The sequence below is a fragment of the Pelodiscus sinensis genome, chromosome 1 (genome assembly GCF_049634645.1).
Source record: "Pelodiscus sinensis isolate JC-2024 chromosome 1, ASM4963464v1, whole genome shotgun sequence".
Taxonomy (NCBI): domain Eukaryota; kingdom Metazoa; phylum Chordata; order Testudines; family Trionychidae; genus Pelodiscus; species Pelodiscus sinensis.
Genome location: NC_134711.1, coordinates 114715837 through 114738930, shown reverse-complemented (window position 1 = coordinate 114738930; position 23094 = coordinate 114715837). Strand labels below are relative to the sequence as shown.

General features: G+C 37.1%; 1 protein-coding gene across 2 annotated transcripts in view; it reads right to left on the bottom strand.

The window, feature by feature from the left end:
* Positions 1 to 817: 817 nt before the first annotated feature.
* AEBP2 (AE binding protein 2) overlaps positions 818 to 23094 on the bottom strand; it is a 68967-nt gene continuing 46690 nt past the window's right edge. The window contains exons 5-9 of one of the 2 annotated variants that reach the window (XM_075897833.1): positions 17485 to 17609; positions 12787 to 12854; positions 4592 to 4705; positions 4264 to 4330; positions 818 to 2887 (exon numbers count right to left, since the gene is read on the bottom strand). In XM_075897833.1, coding sequence (XP_075753948.1) covers positions 4276 to 4330; positions 4592 to 4705; positions 12787 to 12854; positions 17485 to 17609 — 362 coding nt within the window. In that variant the 3' untranslated portion in view covers positions 818 to 2887; positions 4264 to 4275. The remainder of the gene's footprint in view (positions 2888 to 4263; positions 4331 to 4591; positions 4706 to 12786; positions 12855 to 17484; positions 17610 to 23094) is intronic. The other variant, XM_075897841.1, reaches the window with a different exon arrangement.

Genomic DNA, 23094 nt, shown 5'->3' with positions numbered 1-23094 from the left:
AAATATCTGTAGTTTCTATTCATTTACATTATCTGGAAATAAACTAACAGACAATATCAGCAAATAACTGAACATTTATCCTGATTTCATATATAGTAGAAAGGCAGCAAACTTCACAAATACAAAATAAGAAAATGCATTTTCTGATTGAACTATTTTGCTGGCTTCTCACATGAAAAATATCCTATTACCGATTTCTAAACAGAAGAATATACACAAAAATTATCAATAAAATGAGAATGCGCTGAATTACTTCAAACCAGAGAATTAATGTTATTTTTCTAAGTAATGGTCAACAAGTCACTCAGACATATGCATGGTGTAACTGCTAATTAAGTGTGCCTGGTATTCCTCTATCAAAGTTGGTATTTGTTTGGAGCAACAAACTAGTGACACTTAATTCTTGCCTCTGAAGCAAACAGACATAAAAGAATTAGAATATTTAGAACATGGACACGTAAGCTTAAATCATTTCAGAAACTTTCTTCAAGCAAACAAAACAAGTCACCTACCTTTTTGTTTCTGGTGCAAACTCCAATTTAGCTTCATGTCTGTCTCCCTGCATTTTGGTTTTAAATTAACTACCCCTCCCCAATCAACTGCTGCATCATTAGGACATAACATAAAATGCTTTTCTGCAATGCAAGAACAGATAGCCACAGTTGATTATTAATGGTTTACAGGTAAAATACAAGATTTATATCCAACTCCTCTTGATTAAATGTGCATTCCATCATCAGAGAAACTAAAAACATATTTAACATATGTCTTAAGCTCCTTTAAAACCTTCAGTGAATGGTTACAATTTGGAAACTACTATGTGTTATTTGCATTTTTATTAGAAAAAATACTCAGGCAAGGTCTACAATCATCTGTCAATTATAGATGACTTACAAGGAACTCATGAAGCAATAAAATTAAAAAAATACAAATACAAACTATATCTGAAACACTTCTATTTGGCAATTTTATAACAAATTATTAAAAAGAACCAAAGAGATTGTGGATTACGTTATAGGTACAGAATAAGCAGTAGATGAAGTGCTCAAGCAAAAAAAAATTAAACACTGTACTTTTTTAAAAAATAAAGTCAGGTTGCTACAAATCTTATGAATAATACCCTTATTTATTAAACAGCCATTCCAGAACATCTTTAGATTAGTGGTGCTTTTAATCTGCACTTCATTTTGATAAGATTCATGTATATGATAAGATTTTTTCTTGTATATAAGTAACATATTTAACCCGTTGAAGCCAAGCAAGTCTCTTATGTCAGTACCAATGCAGAATGCATTTGTATTATATTAGGAAACACTTAACCCTGCAGCCAAAGGGTTAATACTAAGTTTTATTCTATTTAATAAAATTTTAGTGTAAAAACTGCTGGTTTTTTGTTTCACTGTAGTAACGTGAAAATTCCTCCCCAATAAGGAAGACTAATTCTGCAGTTTGACTGCATATATGCACATATTTTACATTATTTCCTTCCAACAGCAAGGAATTGACCAATTTCACGTTCACTATCAAAGAGTGCCATTATGGGTTTCTGATCATCCCTCAAAGATTTCTGGGAAGGATGTTCAATGTATTTTTGTGTTTACAATAGATATTAACAGTAGTACATAGTCCCTTAGGTATGCAAACGACTTTTTTGTTGTTAAGGAAGGTGCTTTTTTAAACATTTCTTCTGGCAGCGCTAGTGAATTACAATATCCTTCCATATTTTCTACCATAATATATACATTTTAACTTTCATGCCTCTAGAAAAACATCTACAGTACATTTCATAATATAAAAATATATTACAAATCTGCTGAATTATTTACAAGCAATGTCCTATTATCTATATGCAACATTTTGTCTCCATACAAGACTAACAAGTTACACACATTTCTATTTCTGTAAGTTAAAAAAATCCATGATTTCTTGCTTATTAAGCAAGAAAGTGATTTTCTTTTCTTTTTCAAAGCCAACTTTGGTGCATAAAGATTGAATTTCTAGATGTTATAAAAAAATACCATTTTCTTTACATCTAGAAAAGTTCAGGCCAAATAAAGAAAAACATATACTGTACAAGTGAATGAGTTTTAAAAGGTCAAAAAAATTAAAATCAAACACCAATATCACTAACTGCTTAAGCAGAGGTTTTTCAAAAACCATTTTGTAATAAAGATTACATAAATGCAGACCTCATTAACATACAGTAATAGTCCTGAAAAAGGATCAGACATATTGCAACACTCTTAACAACACCTTTCAGTCTTACTTGGATATATGGATTTATAATTGATTAGGAAAGACAAGCATTCCATTAACATTTGTTTAAACAATGTTAAATGTCTTTTTTTTTTTTTGAAAGGACGAACAAGTGTACAAATGACAACTGATCACTATCCACCATACTCAGAAGTTAATAGGATAAAGCCTTGATAATTTGTTCATTGTCTGGTGACTGTTAAACTCTTAACTTGTTAAGAGTTCTCCTGGGAATTGTGAGGGTAAGCTGTGATGGTTAGTTATTTCCTCTTTTCAAACTACTGTATTCACTAACAAAAGAAAAGCAGCTTAAAGAAGCAAGCATGCAAAGCCTTTTAGTTGTTCCACTAAGTTGCCAGAAGAGTGTTTGCTGATTCTCCCACTGTACCATTCCATGACAATGTGGATATACAGTAATATATTAATATATTCCACAGAAGCATCTACTTCATTCACAGAATGTTTACACTAAGCATAAATATTATCTAAGGATTTGAAAAAAGGATGGGGGTAGGGTGGAGGGCCTTGACTAATGTGCAACTTTATTTCTAATTCCATTGTCAGTGACTAAGACTGCAGGTGTCCCCAACTGCTTGCTTTTTACCTCTTCAACCTCTTCTGTGGCATTGTTCTGCAAAAGAAGAAGATACATTTATGGTTCAAGATCATCTCCACAGCTGACAATACAGGTTTTTTTATGGAGTATTCTGGAATCATGATTATACACAATTTATTGTCATTACATTTTTATTTAAACTGAAATGTCATTTTAGAAAATTCCATACAAGGATCCAGAATTTCAGTCTTTGTACCAGGACTAATACCCCTTGAATAATTCTTCCCCCATGCAAGATTTAGGCCCCAGTTTCAGTTCTTTGATCACACAATACTGTGATGTTTCCAAAAGAGCAATATTTATCAGCGTAACTCAGAGTCAAAATACTAGACTACACTTTTAACAGTTCATAGGGGTATTTTAGTGGTTTTGTTGGGGTGCCTCTTATCCCCCATCTAACAAAAAAAGATTAGAGTTTCATATCCATTTTCATAAGGATTTCTAGAAAGTTGGCAAAAAATAAATTCATCTGAGCCTAAACAAACTGATCTATACGACATTCGTTAAATTCCATTCGGGCCATAACATTATACGTAATTAATACCTAAAGTAGGGAATAAAAACAGTTTGTGTTATACATTTTTAAACAAAATACAATAAAATTTTTGCTCATAACCTTTAAGAATTATTAGTTCATGTCAACAATTCATATTCCAGTAAGTATTTTAAATACTTACATTTAGAGAGAAAGAGAGAGAGAGAGAGCACGCAGAAAAATTAATTCTCTCCATACTCAAAATCAGGTTTGCATTAATTTGATTAGTGAAGTAAATTGACTATGAAGGTGAACTGAAAGGCTTAATATATATCCAGACCTCAGTTGAGTGCTCTCTTGTAGTGCTTTAGACATTACCGATGTCAAGAAACACAAGAACACTAAACTTTGATCATTTCAGGTAAATGGAGGACAATCAGATTTTCTTTTTTATATTATATATATATATATATATATATATATATATATATATATATATATATATATATATAATTAATCCTACATAGATATCATCCCTGTTAATAATTTGGGATCCTAATTTATTTAAAAATAATTGAAAGCATTTCAGATTACCTTTACAAAATTTTACACAGGTTACAATTGTGGGCATCTACAGGATTAAGTAGAGCACGCTAATACAGAGGAATAAAATAAGAAAATTATTAGAAATGTGATGATTAGAAGCCAATCTGAATTTCTAAAAACACATGTATGCTGTTCAAAGATATGTGACATGTTTTATCCCTCTCCCCGCCCCCAAGCCTAAAGAATCTTGTATTAAAAAATAATAGTACTTGTAGATAAGTACCGGTTTCAAAGTAATACTGCATGTATTACAGCTGAATGTAAAATATGGAAAGATAAATTTGGACTTTAAAAAAATTGGTATACAAACCAGTATGTGATCTTAACAGAAGTGATCTTTCAGGATTCCACTGTATGTACCTCCTTTACTAGAATTTCTGTACACCAAGCACAAAAAAGTAAAATACACTTGGTAAATACATACATTCCCTGTTTCTCAGTTACTAGAGTTCAGTTCAAGAAGTTAAGCAATTCTGAAAAGACTTAAAACCTCAGAACTTAACCCGTGTACACTGGCAGGATAGAAGGTCCCTGCACTCGTGCATCATGCATTAGCAATCTTGGCTTCTGGCATCAAAAAGTTAAGTGAGGCTTCAGACTTTATTTCAATAAAGGAAGAGGTTTAAAATTAAGGTTACCTGTATATGTTTGGGTCCAGAAGCAAGGCAGTATCTTTTGGTAGTTTTGATAAATGAACTACTTTAGTTTTTAATTGATGTCGTTCACTTTCATTTACCCACACATCAGGCAGACTATGAATAAATAAAATAAAAATTTTCAAAAAAGATCAACCCTTTTTCTCACCACAAAATGTGGTAATCTATAACTTATGAAGTATTTTAATATAATCCGCACATTTCAAACATTAAAAAAGCATCCTCTCTGGGATGATAAAAAGCCAGCAGAAATTTCATACATTCCTTACCTTTATAGTGCAAAAGAGATGCTAAGAATGGCTGAATATAGCCTTTAGAATTCCTTTGAAATACTGGATGTAAAAATAAAATAATGGCCTTGCATTTTGAATTTTAGCATTTTAAATGTAAAACAAAAAAGCACACACTGTGACTTTAGAAAAAAAGAATACGTTTGACTTAACATGTCAAAACTAAAGCAAAAATAGTGTTTGACTATTCAAATATTAAGTAATAGTCTAGAAAAACAAATGCTTTGAGCTTCATCCTTGTGAGTTATCTGTTTAATATTTTTATAAAACTAAATCTTACTTGATATGTTCACTAAAATATGATTAGAGTAAAAAAATTAATATGTACTAATTCTCTATTTTGGATATATAGACAACCAATGTTAAGAATGTTCAGTATCTAGTATTTCAATTGTTACTATGGTGAGATAACAGTAGAACCTGTTATATAAACTGAGAGGTAGTCCCAATGCTGCTGCATATAGTGATGATCCTGGGTAATGGCAAGGGAAAAAGGAAGAAATATGCTAGCCCAGCTCCTAGCATTCAATGCTCTGACACAAAACTAGTCCATTTAAAATTGGCTTTTTCCTTTGCTTGCCATAAGCCAGCTGGACTCTCAAGGCTCCGCTGGGACTGTGAGGATGAACGAACACTGGCAGGTAGGCACAAAAGGGGAGCTACGTTTAAGCAGGACATGAATGCCTTAATAAAATGCTGCTTCTGCCTTGGCTTCTCACCTTTCTAACAGCACCCCTGACTGCTCTTGCAGATTACCACTTCCTCCTCATTATGGAGGAGGAGAGGAGAATATTTTATATGCATTAAAGCTGAATCCTGAGGGAAGAATGCCATATTCCCTCTAAATTTTCTTTGCTCTGAGTGAGCTGCAAACACACTTTTACTCTTAGGCAAGGCTACATTTAAAAAACCCAAGTATTTTTACACCAAACTCACTGCTGTGTGAGAGAGTATGGGGCCAGAGTGGGGGAAATGTCAGACTAATCCAGGCTGAGAAGGGAGGTCTACGCAAGTTTGTGTCATTCTTTCTGGGAGTGGGAGAATAGAGAAAGATGAAGAAAATACGGAAAAAAAGATTTTTCCCCCCTTCAGACTCCCAAAATCAAATTTTAGTTTTTATTTCCTGTGTTTATTAAGATGACATGACATCTGGAGCTCTGTCCTGGCTCTTACCTATACCAGAGAGTACAGAATTTTTACAGATTTACAACTAATATATAGGTTATTAGCAAGTTAGTTACAAAGGTGTACTCCATGATTACGTCAGAACAAATAAATTGACTCAGTCAACAGTTCAGTTTTGTTGAAATAGCAGAAGTATATACATTAGTTTACACAGCATTCCTATAAATGGACAAGAACTGCCACTTTTTACATGTACTTAAATATGTGATTGTCTAATATATACAAGTAACTTCTCTTCTGCACTGTAGGATAGGTTCTAAAATGTTCATTTACATAAACTGACATTCTGAAATTCTGCTTGACTCTTCAAAAAGAGAAATACTGCACTGATAATATAAATATTTCCACTGATATTAGAACATTCATAGACCTGAAATTTCAGGTATTAATTAAGCAAATAACCCTGTATCTCCAAAACTCTAATAGGCATAAGTACAGATTATGGTTGCATTTCAAAATAAGTAACATATTTTATAAATTATTTTACAAGGTATTAAGTTTTATTTTTAATACATTTAGACTCAATATTGTCCAATGAAACTGCAAGAACAGTACTACTTACTGGAAGCTGAAATATTGATACCCTTCCCATTCCTGACTGAAAATTATTCAATCATCCTGCACTACTGTTGGCAGCAGCAGCAGAAGGAAAAAAGTGCCACAGATGCAACTCCAAACCAAAATGCCAAGGACTCCAGGAAAGAAAAAAAATAACTTACCAGTAATCCTTGCTCTCTGAAGACAGTAATTATAATAGATCCACAGTGTTGGATACATGCTCTTACACACAACCAGTTGGGACACTAAAAATACCTCACCAGAACATGCGTTTGCCTACCTACTTTTGAAAATTAATTATATGTAGATTACACCTACTCATGACAGTTATTTAATCAATCTTCAGTTATTTCATCAAAAATATCACTGAATTTAAAAATGTTCTCTTGCTCCAAGAGACAATTGTTCAGTGAATGAATGCTGAGCTATTACATGCAACTATTCTCTATAAATGGAAATTCAGTTATCATAGTGTCATACTTGAAACCTGAAAAGTCATGCCTAACTTCAAATTGCTTAATGACTACTATAAAACCAGAGCTTTGATGGACAGTACCACAGGGATTTTATTTGAACATCTCTAAAGTAAGATGTGTATATGCCACCTTACTTAGGCAGCCATTTAACTTTTCTGAATGTTAGCTCTAAAGTGTTCCAGATCCAGTCATGTGCGAGCACATGGATTCAAGAATGTGGACCTATTATAATTCTACTTACCTTTAGAAGAAAAAGTAGCAACTTCGTAAAAAAAACTTGTGGAAAACCCATGGATTGCGCAACACTGGCTAAACTACTCTCCTAATAGTATTAGAACAAGGTGGAAATAAAAAGATTATTCCACTTTTCCATATAATTAGGATGATAATATTTGCATACAAAATAACTTTTCTTTGAAAGAGAGCTCTCATGTATATTCAACGAAGTAGAGCATTTCAGAAAAGTAAATTAATGATGTATGAAATATTTCATACTTACAATTTTTTATTTGTCTTAAACCTATTTGAGGGGAGTTGAAACTTATTTGAAGTCTGGTAGAAGGAAGGATTACTTACCTTGTATAGTAAATGGAGTTTTTCGAGATGTGTACTCATCAGTATGCACACATGCCTGTGCATTCTGGAACCTTTCATCAGCACAGGCCACATGTCTGTGCATGCCTGTGTCCTAGACACACACATACCCCAGGACAAAGGCATATGGTAAGAGGTGAAACCCTCCCCATGCTAGTTCCTTGTCAACCAAAAATGCATGTAGTGGAATACCCATAAGTATTCACAAGTCAAACAGCTCCAATTACTGGACCAGGAAACTAACCTCCCCTTTTCCAAGTAGTGTCCTTACAGGTGCTCCACATCAAAGATTCTTGACAGTACCTTCATCATAAAGGAGGGTATTAAGGAGGAGGACTGATTACACAATGTGGAACAACTTCAGCTCTGGAAGCTGTCTTAAGGGAGTAGTGCAGGGAGAATATGTGCAAAGACCAGGGGGGTGCTGTGCAAGTGTATGCGATGCATGCATTTTCTGGCACTGCAACTTATGGAACTAGTACTGGTGAAGTGAACAATAACTACTGAAAAGGGATGAAATCTTCAGGCTTTAAGATGGATCCTGCAATGCATTTGGATAGTCTGAGGAGAAATCATCTGTCCTTCAATGAGTTCTGCAACTGAGATAAAATAATATGGGTGAAGACCTAAAGGTTCTAGTGCTATCTAGACAAAGGTCTCTTCTTAAATCCAGGGATCATGGCAATGCTGAATGGAAGGTCCTCAACGGTGTTTTTGACCTCCCAAAGCAGACTGGAGGACTGCAGCCAAGCAGAACATCATAACTGCTTCTGTAGTGAAGGAGCCAACAGTTACGTTCACAACTTATAGTGAGGCATGAAAATGTTCTGGAGATTGTCTGCCATTCTGATATAAAAGCTTGAAATGGGTTTCCTCTGACCCCCATGGTAAGTTTTCAATTAAAAAAAAATGAAAATTTGGAATATGTTGTAAAATCATATTTTGCCATCAGGGCATAGTAGTTGGCCTTCCCAAACTGCAGTGCCATACAGTAGCTTTTTTATTCCAGACGGTCCACTATTTTTTAATCAGAAGGCACAGGCTGTAACTGATGTTGTTTGTTCTGCTCGTTGATTGCCTTCGTGGTCAGAGAACTGGACATAGATAAGGATGTTAGGTAGCGTGTAACTGAATAGTTGTATAACTCCATCAAATTTTAGCCGTTACACAACTATTCAATAGTCTCCCAGAGGTAGTGCCGGCAGCCAGTGAGCTCCCAGTCCCACTCCTGGGGAACCCCGTGCCACTCTGCGCTGCTGCCTCTATCAGAGTTGTGGCAGCAGCCCCTTTCTGCCAGGGTCCGAGCTCCTCACAGACAGAGGCTGCTCCACTGCAGCAGCCCCTATCTGCGGAGAGCCTGGACTCCCCAAAGGCAGGGGCTGTTCCATAAGATGCTGGAGCAGCCCCTGTCTGCAGGGACCTTGGACCCTCGCAGCAGCCCCAGTCGGGAGAGAGGAATGGGGGAAGAGGGGGAGAGACAAGGGCCTGCAGATAGGAGCTGCTGCTGTGGAGCAGTCTTTGTCCACAGTGAGCCCAGGCCTGCATGGACAGAGGCTGTTTTATGGAAGCCTCCCCTGCTACCCCTGTCTGCCTCCCTAGCAGCTGCCTCTGTAGAGCTGGCATGCACGTATCAGCTCCCATCTGCCCCTCTTACCCTCTGCACTGCTGCCTATCAAAGTAGCTTGAGGGGGGCGGATCCAGTACGCCCCATGGGCACCAGCTTCTTTCCCCTCCTTGCTGCCTCTCTGAGAGGCAGCAAGGGGGGGGGGGGGGGAAATGTGTATAAGCCCAGGCTTATCAGTTAATCGTGTAGTCATCTACACATTGACATCCCTAGACGTAGAAAAAAATATATTCCAACACTTTTAGTGGGATGTAGTACTTTTTATCCACCCTTTTATGTATTGGCAGTCTAGGTAGACTGTCATACAGAACAGAACATGCAGGGGGTCAGCAGAAATGAACGGGCAAAGCAATTTTTGCCCTGATGATACATAAGGATCTCCAAAAAGGAGTGCTGGGGCTCCTGTATCACCAACTGGAAATGCAAGTCTTCACTATAAAATATAGGTTGTACCTCCCTTAACCAGGCAACATCTGTAGTCCAGCACGGACCATGGATGTTCCTGGACCACAGAACCCAGGAAGAGGGAGGTCTGTCAGTGGGGCAGGAGCGCCATAAGGGGCACCAGTAACTCAACCAGGAGCACAATGTGAGAAGGAGAGGGGCTATAGATGGGCAGCACAGCGGGGAGTTCTGGCCCCAGATGCTTGGGAGCTCCAGCTCCAGCAGAAGCAGGATGCTCTGGTCCCAGCTGTGGAGTTTCGGCCCCTGCCACAGCACTAGATGCCACAACTGTCCCAGATGAAGAGCTCTGGCAGCAGTGGGGCTGGTTGCATCTAGAGAGCCCTGGAACAGCAGTACAAGTGAGGTCCAACCTGTAGTCCTGAAAGACCCTGAAATAGCACAATATGGTATGGGAGACAGGTTTGTGGAAAGGTGTTTTTCCTTTTTTACAGGTGGCTCTAGCTCCCTTGTAAGATCCTGCTGGGTGGAAGGTCCCGAGGATGGTAACTGTTGCTCTTGACATCCCATTTTCCACGACAGCACCCTGTAGAATCAGTCACCCCAAGACAGTCAGAGATTCCAATAAGCTTACTGTGATTATGGGTGGGGAAAGGGAAAACGACAGGAATCTACTGTTGTCCTTGCCTGGGTTAGATGTATTCCCTGCTAAAATTTTCATCAAGATTAATCCCAAATAAAGGAAGCTCAAAAGGGGAACCCCGAGAAAACAATTCTGAATCTGATAAGGAATCATCTCTAGTGTCAAGCGGCTGAGCAAACATTGCCAGTTACTTGTGGTGAGTCAGCTCAGGGGCCTGAAATGGATCCTTTTTAAGGTCAGTTCTGGTCGATATTAATATTAAGATATCAGATGGCATTAAGATGATACCACTTGAAATGCACCTGTATATTCTCAAAGAGTTTATGAGGGACTGAAGGCCATGATGGTACCAGAAAGCAAGAAAAGACTGAACATGGTAATGGAAGCTAAATAGTCTAGAGCAAATGAGATGGCATCTATGGGAAGCATCTCACACTACTCCTTAGAAAAAAATTGCCCAGGCCCCTTCAGAATCTAAAGGTCCTCCTGGGTCAAAAGACTAGACAATAGGAACACTAATATCATCTCTGGTTTGCCTGAAGTATGAATGGTGTGTCCTTCATGTCAGGCTGCTGGAGGTGTAACTGACAATGATTTTGATTTAGCTTGGGAGTCTTTATGTCTCAGAGTCACCTACATTTGCACTATACTCTAACACCTTCGGTAGATTTCAGATGATTTCTCAATGCATGGCACTGCGGTCTTAGCCTCTGCTGTGGTCTTGATATGAGAGGTAATGGGAGCCTCCCTGGTTCCCATAGCCAGATACAAGATTCCCTGAGACACAGACTGACGGTAACTCTTCCCTTTCTTTTCACCCCCATTCTGGAAAAGGAAGACTTCTCTTCACTGATTTAAATGGTTTTGAAGGTCTTGCAGGAACTTTGCTTACTGTCCAGAGAGATGGTTACCGGAGCTCTCTGAGGATGAGAGAGACAGGTGTAACATGCTCAGATCCCATGGGCTTCCATGAGCACTCCACTGACAGGTATTTGAGCCTGTCCTTTCCTAATTAATTAGCTCTGTTCTTAAATCTTAAGACTTTAGACTGGCAGGTCTGGCAGGCTTTAAAGCTCAGGGTCTTGGGCATAATGTTAACTTGAGGCCATGACCCAAAGACCTGAGAAAAAACAAAGTCCTGAATCGTGCCAAAAAAAGGGGTGGGGGAACCCCACTCTTTTAAAAGCACAACTGTATTAAACAAAAACGGAAAATAATTTTTTTTGACAACAGGATAGCAAGCCAATAGGCTAGCTAATAGATCCTGTGATACAGTCATAGGCAAATGAGAAGGAATTAGAGTGGCAACAGGTTGATCCCTCCTGGCAAGATCTCATAAAAGAACATGAGGTTATCTAGAGCACAATTGCAGACCAGCGGAAACAGCTGATAAATTTTCAATCCAGAGGGCACAAGGGCATATATCCTGACATGGAACACCCCTAAATACACTACTTGAAGATTAACATTCAAAATGAAAAAAAAACCCACAACCAAACATGACTGGACGGATTAAAAGCTTCAAATATGGTGTAGCCGTTTGCTCTTAGGGTATTCCTATACAAAAAAGAAAAACCAGCTGCTGATTCAGGCCAGTCAACTAAAGCTTTCAGGACTCAAGCAGCAAAGACCCTTTTGTTACTATGTAGACTTCTGGACTCAGGCTGCAATCCGAAGTCTAGGGCCCTTTAGGGATGGGGGGCCGCAGAGCTCAGTCTCCAACTCAAGCCTGGAAGTCTATACAGCAATGAAACAGTCCTGAAGCTCAAGTCAGCTGGCCTGGGCTACGTGTGAATTTTTAATAGCGTTTCTCAGTTACACAGGAGAATCCAAAATGGCATTACACAATTTACAGTGAAGGTGACAAAATGACATTCCCATGAGACATTTATTCAAGACTGCAGCACTTGCTGTATGTATCTTGTAGTCCTAGTCCTATTGTGTATTTACCAGTTGTAGTACTTTCAAACTTTATGCAGTTTGCTGCTAATTCACTTAACTGAGAATCAGATAAACCATAGTGACAGAATAATCACCATTTTGTTATATATATTTGCAGCAAAACCATCTGTAGTTCTACATTTCAATGATTAGCAGCACTGATTAACATTTATTCTGGCCCAACACAGCAAATGCGCTCACTTATGCAAAACCAAACTATTTTTTTAAAGGTATTTACATAAACAGTAATAATGAACGATCTCAGTGACTTGGCAACCAAAGAAAATCAATTAGACAAGGAAAAAACTTAATGACTATTTTGTTCCAAAAATTCAAGTTACTTAAAAGCCACAATATTTTATACAGAAAAAGTGTTAAATACTCAAAGAAAAAGAATAGCACATTTAGCTGTATTGTAAACAGTTTCACTCTCAAATGGTATAATTAACAATGCATATACTCACATATCTTCTGGTGTCCAGTGAAGCAAGAGTTTTATTTTTCCAGAATCCTCTTTTCTTTTAGCTATTACCTGACATTAACAGTTAAAATCAACATTTAAAATCATATCTGCAGAGTATTTGCTCACATTTACATTCCCTTTCTCAGTTTTAAATCAACTGAAACAACTATTTAGGAAATAAAATTGCTTAATTATAGACCCTGGTAAGTATGTATATGCCTAATAAATGAATGTGTAGAACTGCTGAAATAGCTCTAAATATGCTTGTAACCCTTTCATTTAAAATTTCCTTTGATATTTTGTATTTGACATATCAATCACAATTCAGATGTATTTTGAAATTTATTTGCTTTAAGAAAAAGCAGTCAAGATTTTCAAATTATTGGATAAGATACACAAATCTTATTTATAGTTACAAATATGCATGTATGATGCTTTCTGAAATACCTAAGGAGACAAAGTTACTCCCTGATGGGAGCTTACAATCGGATTCCAAAATTACAGATAAAAACTATCATTCCTTTATGTACTTAGGTTTCAGAGTAACACACCAACCGTTCAAAAATGCCACATTTATGGATGCTGGTGCAACCTTAATTCTGCCCCTTTAAATGTCCAAACTGTTCTCTTAAGGCAAGGACCCTGTATTAAAACTAGTCTATGATTCATGTGATTAAAGGCTATCATGTATTCACACAAATTAAGATAACACCAGATGTCAGCTCCCCCAAAAGTAATACAAGACATTTCAAATGTGGAGGACATGGGCACATGCTAATATTGAACAGAAAATGTTTCTCCCTACAACGGGTTTTTAGAAGAAAGTAAAGACTGTTTTAACACAATTGAGACTAACTTCAAGTATGACAACGCATCAGAATTTCTTAACAGAAATTAAATTAAGTCACTGTTCAAGAAAGAAAAAACAGGACTATGTAGCACTTTAAAGACTAACAAGATGGTTTATTAGGTGATGAGCTTTCGCGGACTAGACCCACTTCCTCAGATCAAATAGTGGAAGAAAACTGAATCAAATAGTGGAAGAAAATTTCTATCACTGTTCAAGAAAGGAATGCATTAGGTATAGTATGATTTCTTTTGAAAAAGTCATGTCCCTTTCTTATAAAATATTTACATTATATACAGGAATCTAGTTGCAGGGGGAAACTGAATGACAGTGTGTCTTTTTACAGTACTGATTCATCTGAAAGTCTGACTAGTGAGGAAGGTTAATTATAGATAAATGGCAATCTGCTGACCTCTTCTGGAGAAGAGAAAAACCTCACCTTAAAAAAAAAATGGTAACAACTTAACTTCCTGAGTTTCATAGCAATTAGATTATCAATTTCTTATTTGGAATGGTCTGTAATAAGTGTAACCAGCATAACACAGACTGCTGAAAAAAACTCAGAAAAAGATACAAGTTATACTTGTAACTTGCCTGAAGTTGGAAAAAAAACAAAACCAAAAACAAAGAGATGGGACAACATATATTAATATTCAAAATAGTAAACATTTCCACAATTCCTATATAACCGTGGTAGTTTTTAATAGAAGTTTCACAAAACTGAAGTTGAAAAGTCTATTGGGAGCCAGAAATCTCTATTGTAGAAGTGGGTCAGCATTCAAATATTTCAGAAGCAAATATCCTATCAGTTTTAAAGCTAATCATAAATTGAAAAAGCATGAACTTCAGAAAGCAAGATCTGAGAAAATTTGCGGGTTTGAACAGAAATTAGAATTGGCCACTGACAGGTAAATTGAGTATGAGGTCTCATTTTTTACTTGGCTCAATTATGAAAAGACTCCAAATGCTAACAACAAAGGTAACAATAAAACAACCACTTGTAAGTTCAGGCTAGAAAAGAAAATTGAAAGAATGGCTAGATGCTTGCGTGTTTACAAAGTAAGCTGCAACTATTATACCAAAGTATCCAAGTCAAATAAGAAGCTACGTAAAGTTTTAATCACAAAAATCTTGTTCAAATAATTCCATGTTAATAAATTTATTTTGCCAAGAATCTAATGGTATTTGAAATAATCTACCGTATTTTCCGGCGTATAGGGCGACTGGGCGTATAAGACGACCCCCTATCTTTTTAATTAAAAGATAGGGTTTCATCTTATACCCCAGCGCCCCTCCGCCTCCTTTGCTCCCGGTGTCCCTGGTCTGCTGGAGATGGTCCCCAGCAGACCAGAGGCACCGGGAGCAAAGCCGCCAGGAGCGCCTGGGCTGCTCCCCCCCCCCCCCTGCCGGAGCCCCTCCGCGGCTTTGAAAGCCTCGGGGGAAGCCGGCGGCGGGGCATCCCAGGCGCGCATGGGCTCCCCCCCCCCCCCCCCCGGAGCCCCTCCGCACCGCCGCGGAGGGGCTCCGGAGGGGGGGCAGCCCATGCGCGCCTGGGATGCCCCGACGCCGGCTTCCCCCGAGGCTTTCAAAGCCACGGAGGGGCTCCGGCGGCGGGGCATCCGGCGTACAAGACGACCCCCGATTTTTGGGGGATGTTTTTTAACTTCAGAGGTCGTCTTGTACGCCGGAATATACGGTATATGAATTCTAAAAGTAATATTCTAAGCAAACCACCTCATATTTGACAAGAATTTATTATATATTACACAAAAACTTCAGTATGTAGTCTTATTAATGAAATAGTACTCCAGCTTTCTAAATTATTCTACTTAGAGAGGAATTGGCTCAAAAATGTACAAAGGGAGTGATTTTGGTAAAGGGTGAGACATCAGATTTATAATCACTATACCCAGATTTTTCACCTTAGAAAAAACTTCTAATTTTCTCCCAATGCAAAGACTTCCATCATATACAATACTTGATTATGCTGACTACATTTTGTTCCACCACTTAGAATCCAAAAGAAAATGGACTTGATATCCAAGATCTTTCTTCTTTTGGTGTAAAAGGCTCTCAGATTAAAATTCCATTCCCACCCCAAAGTGAAGAAGGCCTGTATATGTAGCTGTGGCACTGTTTGCCAAATTGCATGACAAATCTAGAATTCTGTGTTGATGAGAGCTAGACTAGTATCTATGGATATTTACATTGACTATGCTCTTAGGACCTAAATCACGAATAGCCTTGAGATCTAGTCTATGTTCCACTGATCCACCATCTCATTAATGGTGAACATGAGGAAAAAAAGAAAGCTCTCTCCTCTAAAAGGTCAATCTATATGGGGGAGAGGGGAGAGCATCAAGGGGAAGAACGCCACAAAATTGTATTCAGGGCCCCCAGCTTTTGAAACACAATCTTTTACCTGGTTACATTTTCCTACTCAAGCTGTCAGAGCTGAGCTTCCATATTTGCCAAGAGACTAGCCAAATAATCTTTTGTGGGGGGAAAAAAAAGAAATTTTCTCTTCAGTTAAGACAGACAAGTTTTGGCTATTTTTTGCTTTCCTCACAGCATTCTGGAGGGATATTTACTTTCAAAACTTGACAGGATAACAAAGTATGATAATGGCAATAAATACAGCAACTGTGAGCTCAGGACTGTGGGTAAAAATTCATACGAGCTCACCAGCTGGAACAAGACTTCAGCACAGGACACAGAAGTCAAGAGGCCTGTATCCTGTAGTGAATGGGATGGAATGGAAGTCTTAAACTTAATGCACTCTTCCCATGAGCTGGATTCAACAAATGAATTAAGTCCTATTCTTGGGTATAGAGAGTTAGGCCAAGGGCAGGCCTCCCTCTTACAGATGTTGTATGCCTTAAAAATCGGTTAACCCTGCACCGAACTCGATGCTGGTAGTTCAGAAGACTATAATTCCCTTCCCTCCCAATCATTTTGTTAAAGTTAATAAAGTTGTGGCCTGCTTAAAATTCATTGATATGTCTATGGCTTCCTTCACTTGTGTATCCAAATCACCTGTCCTAGGAAGGTAAATTGGGTTGTGACACTTTTTGAAATTCTGATCCCTGTATTTCATCACCGACAGAACAATCATAATTTTCTGAAGTGAGCCATATGGATCTCAGTGTATATCAATACCAGTTCTGTCCATCTACACATTCTAGGAAAGAAATTTAGTAGTACTAAAATTACTGCAGGTAAAAGGCTCTGAAATCCAGTTCATCAGCTGCTACTTGCCCACGTTTTGGTGGTATGTTGATGGAAACTGGACAACAATGAATTTTGATTCAGATATTTATCTTGGTCAGATCTTTTATAAGGAAAAAATACCTTGGTGATCATACTTGGACATTCCCAGCTGCCCACCAATAATACCATAGAGATACAAACATATGTACGTTATAGGACTTTTAATTTCTCAAATATATTTTCAGCTATTCCCACTCTATTATCCTTATTTGAATTTTTTTAGTAGTAAGCATTAAAAATCCCACATTATAACACTTAACATGAATTCATACTATGAAACCAATGACATGAGTGTTATTTATGTACCTTGAAATTAAATTTTTCATCAATACATATATCTGCTGTAAGATATTGCACTGAACTGGGTGTCTCAAAGCTAAGACATAGAACAGGGATTACTAGAAATAACTGCCAACATACCTTAAAATTAAATTAATTGATTTCCTTTGTTTTAATAACAAACAAAAAGTCTCTATTAATATTTTTTGCATATGGAATATCATTAACAAAAGATAATATCATGCAGCAATTATACTTTCAGATACACAAATGCAAATATGAAGAAACCAACATAATACTTACAGTACTATGAAATACAACACTATGGCCTTTTCCTAAACTTTCTATGTGCGCTGAGAGGTTGAAGCAGATGGCTCGATGTCGTATGGCATCCAGTGTTTGGGCATCAAAGAAGTCATGTGGTCTTGCTGAAAGAAAAAATCCTTACTGTTGAACTCCATGATGGTGCAAGCACTCAAATACTTGCAAATACTTTATATTTATATCAAAAGGCTGTAAAATATCATTAATAAGTCAGTTACTTATACTGAGCGTGAGCATCACATCTTGTCAATATGACCTAAAAATTAATTTGGCTAAAAAAAAGGGGGGGGGGGGGGACTCGCTTATAAAACTCTTTCCTGCTTCTCAAGTTTGGTCAAACTTTCACTTCGAAGTCCCAGTACCACAACAAAATGTGCACTAAACCTGACTGTAAATCCTTTTGCTTTTCATTTGCTGGAGTACACACTTCTCTTTTTTAACCTTCAATATTGAGAATAAGAATTCCATGATAGATTTACTGAAGCATGCAGCTTCACAGAAGTACTGCATTCTTCTTTAAAAAAAAAAAAAAAAAAAGAGTTCCACTGCTCAAACTCAAATCAAATCAAATCAAATCAACACCTTTAAAACAACTGGGAATCCCACTGTATGGCAAAAGAAATACTGGTTGCTTCCCACCACTGCAGTGAATATACTTGCAAACCTAATTCTCCAAAGCACCCTCAAGTTCTGTCACACTAGTTTCACTACTACTGCTGTGACTTAATTCAAAGCAGTATTTAAAAAGGGAACACATATAACATATTCCAATAGAAATGGTAGACAAACTACATGATACTCAAGCAAGCCTAGAGGAATTTAGTGGTATCCCACTAGAGGCCTAATTAAATTAGGATTTAAATGTATCCTCTGTTCCAGTTGTTTCAATGACAGACTGACTATGCTATTCTAGATGGAGTGTTGTTTCAGTTTATCTTTCTTAGGGCTGCAGAGAACATACATCAAGTTTAAATGGCACTTCAATTATAGTGACAGGGTAAGAAAAGCAGTAAATAAATTCTGACTCAAATCAGAGGGTTAATCTGTGGATCATGATGTCTAAAAGTGGAATGAGAGGTATGTTTTAAAATCCATGAATTTATTACATGCTTTTAAATCAAAGCCAAAAGAATAAGGCAAAATTAATATTAGCATACTGGCAATCAACTATGTTTTTTTAAAGCCAGTTTTAAACTTTAGTATTATCCTACGCTCTATGAATACATTGTGAAGTACTTCATTTTCTATTGTTTGATAATAAACAAATTGTAGATATTAAAACAAAAATGAACACTTGCCAATTGTGCTCCAACCATTCCATCAGACCTTAAGTTTGAACTTACAGTTTTAGGTGAAGTGGTATTAACATCCTTCTGGTATTGTACAGTCATTGGTTGGTGAGCTGAAGGTTGGTGAACCAATAGAACTGATTTGTCTCAGGTGCTCAAGGCATTTATTTGTTTGTTTGTTTGACTAAAGGTGGACCTTATTGGTGAACACTTCAAGAGCTCTAAGTAAAAGGCTGCTATAGTATAGGATTTGGGGGGAGGGGATTGAAGGAAATTTGTCAGATCTAAGCTTTTTTAAGAAAAGGGGAACATTGTATCTAGTTAAAATATAATTGCAATTAAAAAGACATTTTCATCTTACTCTGCTAAAAATACTTTAACATGATATTCATGTATGCAAGATAGAGCCTAAAACACACAATATTAAGCTTTGCTACACTAGTAATAATTTTTAAAAAATCTTTTCATTCCATGTGACACATTTTAACAGTTTAACCCTGCATTTAATTCATCTTCCATCATTACAGAAAGATAAAGTAAAGGTGAACTCTTAAGAAAAAGCAATTACAACATCATAGGCTATACCATCACACAAACAAAATTATTCAAGTTTTTAAACAACTTCTACTTGTTATCCCCTATTTGAGCTATCAAATATTTAAGAACAATTCTCAAAATTCTACTGGAAAAAACTATTTTACACACTTTTGGGAGCAATTACTGCTTAGGCATTGGCTGCACATAATGTGCCTTACTCTCTCAGAAATCTATACTGAAAGTTGGGCAATTATTTCAGTTGTAAATGGTTTCCTGCTGAAATCAAATGACTTAAAAGTGTAGGCCAGGCCACAAGAGGCCTCTGAAACAACCATTTTTTATACTGAGACATCCTTCTGTCAAAACCATAATAGATGCAAAATGTACCTTTGTTTTGAGACAAAGCCATGGCCTTGTATCCCAACTATCCTTAACTGTCCTTGTTTATAATACAACCAATAAAACACACTTGTACAAAGAGAACATGTACAGAAGTACACTAAGTTTGGTATTTGTATTAGCGTTATGAAGGCCTGATTTGACATGATACTTGAAGCTTACACAACTGCAGGGATTCTCAATCTTTTTTCACCCATAACCTCAAAACTGCTCCACTTTTTTCTTCTCTGACCCAATATCTTGGATCCATTACACAAAGGATCCAGAAGTGTGTCGTATGACACTTTTTAAATTGATAATTAATATTCCCGTGACACTTCAAAAATGTTAATATAGTACTTGACAAATCTGCTAACCAGTGGTAAGACTCTCTCTGGTGAATGGGGTGAGTTAATATTCTCAACAGAATCTAAGCTTTCATTTAAAAAAAGTTAAATTTCAAGCTTTTTAGTTACAAGGACACATTTTCCAACTGTGACTCAAACATAAACCAGTGCAATTCCCTTCCTGAATCTGAAAGTAGAATGAAACATAGGTTGTAAGCTATTGAAAGCCCTATAGTGATGGGGTCAGTCCATAGCAGCTTCAGGATAACATCATTTGGATCCAGGGAAAAAAAGAAATCCTAATGGTATATCCAGTCATTTAGAATCTTTTCCACTTAGTATAAAAAAGTCTTTTGCACATCTCAGAGGTTTCTTAGAATCAGTTACCATTCAGCATTCATGTCAGAAGATGTGGAGATGCCAGGTCTGGATGAAGACTCTTGCCACTATCCTGAGAAATCATGTTCATCGACACTGACAATATTTTTAGACAATATCTGGAAAGTTTCAACCAGTCTATGTATCAGTATTCTCTGGGCCTCACTGATGCTAATAAAATGATTACTGCAGAGAGCTGGTTGGGAATATTTTGGAAAACATTTTTCCACTGGAAAATGTGAAAATTTCAAAACAAATTATCTGCAGGAAAAGGTTGGTTTCAACTAATTTTTCTACCATGTGAAACTGCCAAAATGTTTTGTTGCGACATTTTAAAAAACATTTTCTAAACAATGCTTGGAATCCCCATTGAAAGGAGGAGTCACAAGACTGTCACCTCTAGGTGAATACGTGGTGACTCCCTAGCAAGATAATCCAAGAGAGAAGCAGTGCAAGCCCTCTTCATGTAGGGCAGAAGCATAGCTAGCAGAAGTCTGAGGACCTAAGAATATGTTAAAGTGTGGTGCCTTAGAAATCACTCCCTTGGAAAATTCATTATACCACTGTGTAAGCCTTAAGATGGTAACTGTATACAAGAATTCCCATTTAAGGAGCACAAGTGCAAAAGCCAGGGAAGCTGCTCTCTGCCACGGGCAATAAGAAGGAGCTGAGGGATAGTTAGTCCTACTCAATCCTTTATGCCTTGGGAAGGCTTGGGGCTTCTCCCTGGTACAGGCATGGTCCCAACAGATACTGCTGGCCCAAATATTCCAAGTGAGTGAATGGGTGTGGACGCAGCAAGAGCAGAATACAGATGGACAAGCAACTGAAGAAGCTTAGATTCTGTAGCAAACATGAAGACACCCCAAAAACCAGTATTGTGTCCCACTTTAGGGTCATGATACAACATTTAGAATCACTTTCAATAAGTTTAGATGGATGCCTCCAAAAGTGTTAGGAACTGAGAGTCTAGCTGAGACTACACAACAGAATTTTGTAGTAGAGATATTATGACTAAGCACAAGTGTCAATTTTGATAGCACTTGTAGTAACAACGTCAGCAAGTCGCCATCTGACTGCTTATGTAATCAGCTAGGAAGATGTCTACAGCAAGAGAAAAAGAAAAACATCACATTGTCAAAAATACTAGATTCAACTTTAAACAAAATCTAATCTTTCATTACCAATTTTTAAAACCAAATACACCTATAACAAGCAAGTGAAAAAATGCAGTGTTTATGGACAGGAAGAAAAAATACAATCTAGTTTTGACCTACAAAATGTAAATATGAAGAATAAATTAACAGCATAAACGATTCATCTTTTAATTTACTATATCATCATGCTTTTGTCACTTAATCATTTGTGTTAACTTATTTTATGTTAATACCTTCCACTGAGAACCTCAGGTGTGAGCACAGAATGTAAACTCCTTACTTTGACTTTTATAGCTGTATATATGAGGATATTTTCCGTGTAACCAGGTACTTGTTATAGACACTTCTAGACAACAAAACATAATTGCCTGAGTTATTAACATGTGCAAAGAATTCCCTCCTCAATGTAGGAGGAAAATAAGTATGTACTTCAGTTATTTAAAAGGAATTTGAAAGGCTGGTTAGGAAGGAGACAAACTTTAGAAATCTAATTTTTTTGTATGATTTTAGAAGATTGCATGTTACTATTTCAGAATTTGTGTGATCAATAAATTATTCTAAGCTGAGCAACTCTAAGATAGGGGTCTCATTCAAGTACTTAAATACAGATATGGGCCATGTTTATATTATGGGTACTAGAGTAGCATGACTGCAACTCTGCCACAGTAGTGCCATATGATAGACGCATTCTATAGCAATGAAAGGTTTTTTCCTTTAGTAGGAAAGGAAGCACATGCAACTAGTTTGATGGAAGAATTCCTCCATCCACTTACATCATCTACCGGGGGGGGGGGGGGGGGGTGTCAGATCAGCTTAACTACAGAGATCAATAGTCTGAAAAATTCACACCCCAGGGGTCTAGTAACTATGTCAATCTAACTTCTAAGTGAAATGAGACCTTAAATCAGAGATGGTTAGTTTGAGGCTTGGGTGGCTCTTTAATGTGTCTCCTGAAACTTTGCAGCACATGGTAATAACACGCTGATTTAATTATCAACCAATCTAAATTAACAACCAATAAGGATACTTTTACTATGTTACTAAGCACATGTAAAATACCTGTTCAGTCATTTTGCTGTGAGACTAATTATATATTCTACTTGCTTTTCTGTTTCTTCAAAAGTAGTGTGTCTAAAGTTATGCATCTAAGGCAGTGACACTCAGACCTCAGTGTTTCTGGAGACAAATTTTTCTATCTGTAACAATAGTACTTTAAACAATGAATTCACATTAGTGTGGCTCTGCATTACCAGCATTACTGACCAGCATTACCCTAACCTGCCTAACTTTAGGTCCACTACTTCTGAAGAAGCAAAGAAAAACAGAATTCTAAGACCATTAGATCAGGGGTGGGGAACTTAAGGCCCAAGGGCTGGATACAGCCCCCCTGCTTGACTGTATTAAGGCTGTTAAGTAGCGTGTAATTCACTAAGTGAATAGTCTATGCATTTTTGCATCAACTATTCGATTAGTCATTAAAGTGGTGCTGCCCCTTATTTCAAA